This window comes from Saccostrea cucullata, unplaced genomic scaffold (assembly GCF_032062105.1).
Source record: "Saccostrea cucullata isolate Sc308-1 unplaced genomic scaffold, CSIRO_AGI_Scuc_v1 ctg7843, whole genome shotgun sequence".
In the NCBI taxonomy this organism is placed as follows: Eukaryota; Metazoa; Mollusca; class Bivalvia; order Ostreida; family Ostreidae; genus Saccostrea; species Saccostrea cuccullata.
The window spans coordinates 9,946-20,937 of record NW_026926938.1 but is presented as its reverse complement, the minus strand read 5'-3'; the positions used below and the strand labels follow the sequence as shown (position 1 = coordinate 20,937).

The 10,992-nt window shown below is 33.3% G+C and overlaps 1 protein-coding gene across 1 annotated transcript; it reads left to right on the top strand.

Moving 5' to 3' along the window:
- Positions 1-734: 734 nt before the first annotated feature.
- Positions 735-10,668, top strand: LOC134272963 (uncharacterized). The gene is made up of 4 exons (XM_062755132.1): positions 735-784; positions 1,065-1,168; positions 8,943-9,171; positions 10,457-10,668. Exons 2-4 carry the CDS (start codon positions 1,136-1,138, stop codon positions 10,666-10,668), a joined length of 474 nt encoding a protein of 157 aa, XP_062611116.1. The 5' UTR covers positions 735-784; positions 1,065-1,135.
- Positions 10,669-10,992: the final 324 nt, after the last annotated feature.

Below are 10,992 nucleotides of genomic sequence, written 5' to 3'. Positions count from 1 at the left end.
AACTTCTTACGGTTAATACGGTAACCAGATCATCTTCTGTAATATTAATGATAAGGACTTGTAGATAGTCAAATAGTTTTACCTTAGAGATCAGTTGGATAGGGGTTAAAATGATGCTTTTCCCATCAAGTGCTTTTTCTGGTTCTCAGTATTTCTTATACATGTCTTAGAGTGTTCCGATATATCATAAATACACGATTCCAAGTGTTATCAATTTGCTTTACCATTATTTCCTTGCCCGTATAAATTCACGCTTCTTTGTCTTAAAGACTCGGATATAAAAGAAAATTGTTTGCATATATGTTCTTAATCAATGACCACAACTTATTTCTTCTTCATCTCTTCTATATATATATCAAGATTTAATTGAATTATTTATGACTGACTTTTTAAAGAAGTCCACTGTTTGTTTCCAGTTTCATCTGAAATGGTCAGTAATTTAGATTCGCCAATCGTAACCACCTCCTCACTCTCTTTTTTTTTTTTTTTTTTTTTTTTTTTTTGCATTTTATTTATAGATTTTAAAAGTATACGCTTTATTGCTCATCAGTTGGGACTAATGTGCACCTTATACTATCTTGTGACATCTAGTTTTAGTTTCGCTTTATGTGCAACAATGTGCAACGCTGACCTCATTCTGTTTTAAAAAAAAAGAAGGAACAAAGACTTCGTTATTCGTTTTCACAAAACTAGTAAATTAAGTAATTATAATTGTGTGTGCATTTTATATAATATTTAACTACATTTTCCTTGAGGGTGAATGGTTCGTGTCAGAGATTATAAGGTAACATTTCTTATAAATAAAGATCACGACATTTTTTCTGTTATTCGTTAAAGAATTTGAAATAAACTATGACAGATGAAAAGAACATTAACACTAAAGTCAAACTGAGGATGGTTAAGCAAATTCCTCTGCTCAAGTTAACCATTGCCGATTGATATTTTAATACCACTATCAATTTGTTTTACTACAATTGCATAAGAGAATATTTACATGTACAACGTTTTTTCTATACTTTCATTATTTTAAAATTTCTTGTCCTTATGAGGATGTTTATATCTAGCAGGAAGGTATTTCTGGATGAAAGAGGTGATATGACTGGACACTACATCTGCCATATTAGAATTCCTTGACATGGAAATTGTTCTGCTGTGCATGATTTATACAGTATGTAACTAATAAAAAAATCACCCCAAGAAAACCATAGTCAACCTCGGTTGCGCCTCGGTTGACAATGATTTTCTTGGGGTACATTATGGCACGCCGATTGGTTCAAAAGTATTTTCTGCACGACCTTAAACAAAAATTACACGAGTAAGACAAAACTTACACAAAGTGAGGAAAATACACACAAAGTTATTGAAATTTACACAAACTATACAAAAACTACACAATTAACAAAATATTTACACGATTTAATGAGAAAATTACACAAACGTAAAAACGAAAACTGCACAAGTGAGAATATACAACGTCGACATAATATACGACGCATCCTCATTGCGCACATTTCATTAATATTCATTAGAGAACAGCTCAGTGTGGTTTAGATGCTTGAAACATTATAAAACAAGAGGATGAGTAATGTGTTAACAATATTAATCTTTTAAAAAAGATTCAGTCTTTCAGAATTATGCTAGACTCTCAAAAATATGCACAACGTGTTTTACACATGTAAAAATTGACAGGCACACAATATGCATATAAATTAACACCCCCGATTAAAAATATTCTACACATGTATAGATAACGTAAAAAGGGGGGGGGGGTGCATATATATTATCAGTTGCGTGTTTTTATGTTATACCTCTATATAGCAATATCTTTTGAAAGTTCAAAACAATGATATTATCATAGTAAAGGCAAATAAATAAAAACAGCGTGAAGTACTACAGGAGAGTTAACAACAAATCAAACTCTTCTCCTCCACCACCCACTGTGTGTACTTTGGTAATAATTAAGGATGTGCGTGACCTTTTCATATCGAGAGATTCCTCCCTGCTGGTTCTGGAATGAAAGACACCTGTACGCTAATCGATTTATAGTAACTGTTATTTGACACATCAATAATACCTTTTGATTGAAGGTTATTAGCAATTCATACAGAGATTTTGAAGCAATGTTGCTGTCATCTGGGTTGTGGAATTTGCCAGATACATTTTTAGAAGTAAATAGTAAAAAAAAAAAAAAAAAAAAAAACGAGCAAATAATTGCGCAACTTTAATTTTAATATTGACACGAATATATCATTTTTTGAAATAACTATGAATGTGAAAAAGTAGTACATGTAGTCTTAAATTTTGAACAACGTGTGGTGATTACATAAATACATGTATCCATGAAAATTTAGTAAAATTATACAGTCGTTTTACTTATGTGAATTTAAGCTAAATTTCTGTCTGTTTAGTGTAGATTATTTTGAATAAGTAAAATGCATATAAAGGAGTTAACAATTTAAAATTATAATATGCAGATTCATATGTAATATCGCTTTTTAAAGTGAGGGGGCGGGGGGGGGGGGGGGGAATTACCTAAAAAACCTAATTAACGAGCAAAATAAGGTAAAGCGTTCAATCTCGAAAATCCTATTTCGTTGAGGTAGTGAGGCACCTTCAATTCTAATCCAACAACAAAAAAGGGGGCTTTCAGTGGACATTTTACAATGGAAGTAGGTTCTGTTTGCAAAACAACAACAAACAAAAAAAGGAGAGGGGGCAGCCCCCTCCTGATGCTACGTGCCTGAAATATATTTTTAAGAATTTAAGGGTACATGAAATAGCCGAACGATATCCTGGGATTTGCCTGCGTTCGACCTAACAAAAGTTAAAAATTGGGGGTTGGGGTCAACCAGCATGTAAAGAAAAAAATTACTATAACAAAATCTATACTCGAAAATAAAGGGGGGGGGGGTCTACAGGCCTGATTGACGATTAATTTCGTTTCATAATAATATAATCATGTTTTTCTTTATAATGACCATATATTTGGGTAAAAAAGTAATCTTGTAAAAAAAAAAAAAACTCAGTGTTTGGAAAATAATTTTAAATTAAAAAATCTTGAAGTCGAATTCGAAATGTAAACAGAATTTGTTGTCTTGGAAAATATTTCCAAGAGATCGAGCTCCATAAAGAACATGAATTTTTCAAGAGTGATAAAACGCGTTCTATGACACTGCTGTATCCATTCCAATTTTTTTTTCATTGCATCCTATTTGTAACATTATAGGTATAGATGTACTTAGTAAATCACAATGTTTTAAAAGTAACAAAAAAAAAAAAAAAAACACAAAAGCGCATGTACATAAAGCACAGAGAGTATATATGTTTTTTTTTATCTGGTCCTTTTTATTAAAATGAAAACATTTATCATGTAATCGCCATTATGAATGAGGGTAATGCTTACAAGAAATGTCATGTTTTTTTTAATTGAGTAGTTTATAACTGAAAATATGAGATTTCATGGAAGGAATTCATAACAAAGTAGGCTAAAGATCTCCAACCAAAACTGATATCCTGATTTTTTATAAATATGAATACATGTGTTATTAGAATGAAATATTTTTTTTAATGTTTGACATTAGATCTAAAAACATGCTGTGTACATCTAAGGTAATCCCAACTTAAGTTTAAAAAAATATATATCCAGCCAAATGAATATAGGTATATATAATGTCCTATTCCGAGTGGTAAAGAAAATAAAATAGGTACAAATGAAAAGTACCAAAATTAATTCTACAGCCTAATGATTATAATCAGCAATAATTCTGCCAATTTCATGAAGAATCAACTTTATTAATCGTTTGATTATGCAAATGTTAATTTTATATTTATACAAGTAATTTCCGTTAAAGTTGTATCTATAAATTAGAAGTTTTCAAAAGCTATAGAGAGTTTATTTAAATAAAAAACAAAACAAAATAATTCTAACATTTTTTTTTTTTTAGAAAATCAAGATCCTAGTCAGCCGTACTGTTTATCGTTAGGTACTTTTAGTTCGAAGTCGAGTGCATCATATGCAATGTTTTTTTCCCGCATTATACGATTCCTTCTTGTCACAATTTTTTTCCGGCATCAAAATAATACCTCCATATATTGGTTAGGATCTCGGTCAATATAAGATCAAAGGCCTGAAGGGCCACAATGGCGCCGCGCTTTAGATATGGCATTGAAACTGTTAAATTACTGGCATGTTTAAAAGCATGCATATGTCTATAGAATTATATAGCTTAGTTGTAAATAAAATATCCCGATTTGAGCATTTATGAAATAAAAACATTCAACTCATTAATCCAAGATTCTTCTGACTCGAACCCCTGCTTTTATATTGTTACTCGTGCAGGGGTTAGTATATAGGTCCCTTGTGCTAAACTTGAGATTCCAATTTTAGGGGGTTTGAAATTACTTTTCCTCTCTCTTAGGCCTAATTAATATAATTAACTTGTGCAATGTGTACTAAATGTACAGTTAGATCTGCACTGCCTTCGATCACTTTATTTTATGTAATGAAAGTTGTTTTCCTGGATTCCTTGACATGTACATAACTATCGTTTCTTTTTCTCTTTGTTCAATTTGTTCCTGCTGGTCCTGATAACCATTTTGTTCTATCGTAAGCCATTTTAAATTTTGATTTGTCAAAACAATCCTAGTTAATACGCCAGTTTCGAGATTGTAACTCTTCTGTGATAGAGGCGCAAAAAGTATCTATTTCGGCATGGAGGTGGGACAGGTTGTTTCTGTATACAAACGTGCATAAATAAATGAACGATATTTATGGATTTTAAAATTTATTAAATGTTGTAAAAAGATAATGATATTAAGCTGTGATGTATTTGATGATTTTATCAAGTTCAACTATGCATATTTACAAATTTACTTTAAATTATAGGTACTTGAAAACGAAATAAACGTCATAGTCTTAATAAAAAGTAACTGATTTTCTTGATTGTACAAACAAAAAGTTTGTGGGTTTTTTGAAGTTGTAATAAGGAAGAGAATCAATGTGTCATTTAGATCGCCTACGTACAATGTTCAGATGCATGTGTACCGTTTTTATTAGAGGTCCAAATAGCTTCCCTCGTCTGAAAAGTCTCACATCAACCGACATTTTCTTTTTTGTTACGATTTTTTTGCTTTAAAAAATGAGGTCTTTAAATTAAATCGGTTATTCTCGAAATGTAGAGTGCATCCCGACAATCATGTAGTTATGATAAACCGGTATATCGATGATACAATGTATCCAATATCAAACATTTGTCCCACCTGTTTGTTTACGCGGCAACGAAACTCCGGCCCCTCCCCAACGAAAGAGCGCACCAAGGGAGATAATCTCGAAACTTGCGTATTGTTTACACCTGGACTGATAATTTACTTGCCTACTGCACATAGCCCTCGGCATTGTTTACGTAGATAAAGCTTGGGTTGTAACTGGAAATTAAAAGTACAACCTAATTTACGAACCAAATCCGGAAATCGGCCGATAAGCATGACCCGCCATGTCATAAAAATAATCAGGTTAAGGGTCGAAAAGTAACCCGACGAAAGTGGGTGAGTTGGCAACTATCTACAGAACTGTTGAAATTGTATGATTTTCAAGCAATTTATGGAATAAACGCAAAAATTGGCATGTATATTCCTACGCCAGATACATGAAGGTCTTGGTTCGAGTAATATATTATTTGGCGCATGAAGAAAGCGGTGAGCAGTCAGAGATTTCCTCATAGCTAGATGTACAAGCTAAAGCTCGACGCCATAAAAAACGTAATATTTTCGAACAACTTTGAAGTATTCTCACACATAGATCACATAGAAACACTTCATTTGTTCGATTGGTATTAGCCAGAAATCGGATTGAGTTTTAGCAAAGAAATAAAGAAGCAAAATGCCATCGTCAACGCCATTTTCCATTCTCGATTATATCCAGTTAAGCATACATGAAGAGATAAAGAGTACAGAAAACCAAGAACACAATGAATATTCCATGTGCATAATAATGATATGCGCAGCTGTATGCGCAGTAAAATTGTTTGTGTAATTTTTAGTTTCCTCTGCTCGTGCAATTTTTTATTTTTGTTTGTGCATATTATACCCCTAAATCGTGTAAAAAATTTCGGATTCGTGTATTTTTCGTTATGTTTGTGTTAAAATATTTCAAACTATGTGCAATTTTTACCTATACGTGCAATTTTATTTTACTCGTGTATATTTTTCATCTAGTTCGTGTATAAAATCTTGATCGTTGTGCAGAAAATACTTTTGAACCAATCGGCGTGCCATAGTACATGACAAAAATTTTCATTTTCAATGCCACTCTCAACTACATTCAATATTTATACAATAGCTCGAGATGTTGGCAGTTCCTATCATATAAATTTGATAATTTTTTAAAACATTATTTCTTGCACTTGATTTCAAAAAAGAGGAACATACGAGGGCTGTTCAATAATAATGTCCTCGGTGCTCAGAAAGAAGCAAAAGACGCTTTTCAATGATTTGGTCTTTAGAACTCATTTTTAGGTATGACCCTTAGTATACTGGAAAATGACAGATCCAATAATTTCCTGGACTTGTTTCTTCCCTCTGAAAGGTGTATTTTTCAAGTTTGGAAAAAGAAACAAGTCAAACGGTCAAAGATCTTGCGAATATTGTTAATGTGAAAAAACACTAACTTTCTGTCTATCCCGACAACTCCTTTACTCTTCAGGGCATGTGGGTTTGGACGCTGTCATGAAGAAATTCAATATAGTGGATTCCACATTTTGGGTCCTTCCTCTAATAAGCCTTTAGATTTTTTTGCAAAAAAAATTGCTTTCTAGACTCCTCCAGAAATTAAACTGTCTCCCCGAATACGAATTTGAACAACAATAACACTAATATTTAAGAAAATTCCATATAAATCTGTCTTTGTGCTCTTGCATACCTTTGCTCTTGTCAGACCTTCCCCATTTTTATCAAGAACATCTTATGGTTAATTTTGTTTTGAGGGTTTTAAGCAATAGATTCATGTTACAATATCTGTTTGAATATAAAACAAACGTGGATAACTACAGTTAATCATATTTTAAAATAATTGTTAAGACTTTCGAACACGCTGTCGTTTTCACTCATTTTTCAAAATATAGGGTGACCTTTGGGTACCAAGCTTTTTTACCGTCAAACATTTCTTTAAAAAAAAATAATAAGTACTCCCGATATGATGTCTATCAAATTTGTTATGTGTCTTGAAGTCAATCATACATCATCAAATATTATTTGTTGTAATTTGGCGAACAGTACATAAGTTGTTAAATTTTTTTTTTGGCAAGGACGGTACCCATTTTTGATGCCCATTATATAATTTTTTATCATTGAAATCCACCTGCTCATTTGTCTACAAAACAGGCATTGGTTGCTGGAAATGTCACATATTTCAGTGAATATTTCTTTGGGATTTTTAACAAGTTTTACAACAGCTTTAATGAAGCTTTTATTTTCACTCTAGTTTACTGATTCTTTACCATTCATTTATAATGCAGTGTCTCGAATAGCCCTTGTTTCCCAGCTTCTCACGATGAAACTATGTGATGAAAAGTGGTCACATAAACTGTTATAAGTTCATTAAAGATTCACTAATGGGAGAAAGTCAAGTTTAATGTCATATGATATCTGTATTGTATGTCATACAGTTAAGGACATTATTGAATTATTGAACAGCCCTCGTATAGATTATTTTTACTTAATGTTATATGAAAACCCTTTCCTTTTTTATCGTTTTTATTTTAATTAACACTTGCATTTATGTGGCCTTAATATATGATTAAAGTGATACAACTGTAATTAATATAGAAATAATTGTAGTAGTGTGATAGATACCATTGCAATATATCTCCAGTTTTAATACTAGGGATGCTAAAATATTCCTTTTCCTAAGTCGAACATTCGATTGCATTTTTCGAACGATAGTCGACTATTCGGATCATTTTTTTTTTTTGCTGAAAAAATAATCTCATCGATAGCGTATTTATAAATCAAGACCCTTTTTATGTAAAAAACTAACATCAAATGCCTGTATTGCACACCGACTTTCAAGAGATTAGAGATAAGATAATGAAATGAAATAGATTTACACCAGCAGTTCTCCAAAATGTGCGAATTCTCGTTCACATTCGTTGGTCTGTATATTAGTCAGTTTTATTCTAGTAAGCTTACAGAATTTTCATGCAGCACGGTGTCTTTAGCTCACCTGAGCCGAAGGCTCAAGTGACCTCTTCTGATCAAAATTTGTCCGTTGTCTGTCGTTGTCGTTGTAGTCGTTGTTGTTGTCGTTGTCGTAAACTTTTCACATTTTTATTTTCTTCTCAAGAACCACTGGGCCAATTTCAACGAAACTTGCCATAAAGTATCCTTGGGTAAAGGGAATTCAAGTTTGTTCAAATGAGGGGCCAAGCCCTCTTCTAAGGGGAGATAATTATGAATTAATGAAAACTTTATGGCATCTTTTAAAAATTTTCTTCTCCAGAACCATTGGGCCAGGAAATTTGAAACTCAGGTTGTGTAGATTCAAGTTTGTTCAAATCATGATCCCCGGGGGTAGGGTGGGGCCAAAATGGCCGACCCAAGTTTTACATAGGAATATATAGGAAAAATCTTTAAAAATCTTTTCTCAAGAACCACTAGGCAAGGAAAGATGAAACTCATATGGAAGCATCCTCAGGTAGTGTAGATTCAAGTTTGTTCAAATTTTACCCCCAGGGGCTTTTTTTGATCATCCGCCGTTGTGGCCCCTATTCCCGGGGTCTTTATTTCAACAAACTTCAATCTACACTACCTGAGGATACTTCCACATGAGTTTCAACTTTTCTGGCCCAATGGTTCTGGAGAAGAAAATTTTTAAAAGATTAATTTTTTATTAAATCATGATACCTTTTTATTAACAATTTATAAATCTTTATAAATATGTGTTTCAGTTTATATCACATCCAGTAACACTAGGCTGTGATGATTCTGTGGCCACCGTCAAATTTGTGGAGAAATGTCCAGTCAGCAGCAAAGAATGGACAGCCAAAGCTGCAGATAAAGCCTGTCATGTCGTGAATCAATCGTGTACCTCTCCTGATAATTTCCAGTATCACTGTCTTATGAATCCATCAAGAGATTCCTACGTAGAAGTCTGCGCTCCACCACGAAATTTAATAGGTATAAAAGTTCTTGCCTTTCCACCAAATCATAATCACAACATCCTCCCTTATACGCAAATCAACACATATGTTCCCGTTTGCATCGTTCTGCATGCATTTGTGCAGTACATAAAATGTGTGAAATGTAATGAGATGGGGTTTTTTTTGTGAGTAACTGTATATTAAGTTTTATCCTGACCACTGGATAACATCATTACCCATGTACTACATGTATCATTGTGTGAGATATTTTAGTTCTAGGTCATTAAAAGATTCTTTCTCCAAGGGCGCCCTTTAGGCGATCGCGTCTGCGAGACAGAAGAAAAGGACATAGGGACAGCTGTAGAGAAAATGCTCAATGCAGGAATGTCTTTAATTTTGGACTTTAATCAACAAAACTGGTTCAGATGTCAGATGACCTGACAGACTAACCATATTAATTATAAATCACCTGCACAGCAAAATTCTAATGAAATGGTAGACTTTCTGGGTAGATCATAAATATTGTTTCTGATTCACGCGCTCATTCCCTTTCGTCGCCCGCGTGGCGCAGTGGTAAGAGTGTCTGCTCTACATTCGCGAAGTAAGGAGTTGATCCTTATGTCACAGGTTCGAATCCCACTGTGGGAAGTGGAGACTAGTCCTTCGGATGAGACCGTATTAAGCGAGGTCCCGTGTCGCATTAGATGCTGGCATGAAAAAGATCCCTCACTGCTCAATGACCTTGAGTTTCGAGTATAGGACAAAATTTGTAGCTCTCCACCGGCAAGTGGTGGCGTCTCCATATGATTGAAAAATTCTCGAGAGGAACGTTAAACAATATACAATCTCTCTCTCTCTCTCTCTCTCTCTCTCTCTCTCTCTCTCTCTCTCTCTCTCTCTCTCTCTCTCTCTCTCTCTCTCTCTTATTAAGTCAAATGCTGTCAGATGTCCTTCAAACGAATTGTTAGACCATCATTTGTTATTTTAAATGCTATTAAGACGAGGAGCACACTGCGAATGTGACCGGTCACCAGGGGATGTTCACCCCTCCATGGTACCTGATCCCACCTCTGATGATTTGGAGGTCCATTTATGCTGTGTTCCTGATTTGCATTGTTTAAAGGAATTTTTTTTAACTCGTTTACTGTTCGAAATCTTATTTTAATTTCATTTCAATGTGTCAAAAGGTAATTTTCGAGATTAAACTCTAAAGAACACACAACAATATAATTACTTAATTGTGATAAGTAAAAAAAAAAAGAAGATATTTCACTCATGAAAAGTAAAATTCAAGGTATAATATTTTACCCCTTGAACTTTAGGTGGTTTATGTCCAGAATTTAATTTGTTTGGATCACGGATACAGAATAATTACAATGTGGAATCGGATTGTAAACAATTTTCATCTCCATGCCCTACATATTACAGATCAACAGAAGTTTACAAATGTGAGTATATCTTAATCTATTTAATTCATAAAATAAATTTTCATTGTTTCATTGATATCACATTTCAAGTAGAGAATTTCGAATAGATCGGGTCTTTCTTAACAGAAACAAAATTCGGTTTAGCTTGTACTAGACAGATAAATACGAAAGTCCAGAAGGCTCATTCGAGATTCGAGTTTCAAAATACGAGATTCGAAATTCGAAAATCGAAATTCGAGTTTCGTTTCGTGATTCAAGATTCAAACGAACCAATCAAAAGTCGGTTTAAGTTTCAATTATTCCTCTTTGTTAAGTTTTTACCATCAAGAAATAGTTGAATATATTCAATTACAATGCAAGAAAGAGTGTTATATATATCAGAACGAATTTAAAGAAATATACTTCAATTTATATTGTAGCTTCTTTAAGAT

Bases quoted from the DNA above. Each gene is read 5' to 3' on its own strand.
- LOC134272963 (XM_062755132.1), top strand. From the start codon at position 1,136: ATGGAAATTGTTCTGCTGTGCATGATTTATACA. The intron at 1,169-8,942 runs GTATGTAACTAA...TATGTGTTTCAG, and splicing joins TGCTGTGCATGATTTATACA to TTTATATCACATCCAGTAAC. The intron at 9,172-10,456 runs GTATAAAAGTTC...CTTGAACTTTAG, and splicing joins TCCACCACGAAATTTAATAG to GTGGTTTATGTCCAGAATTT.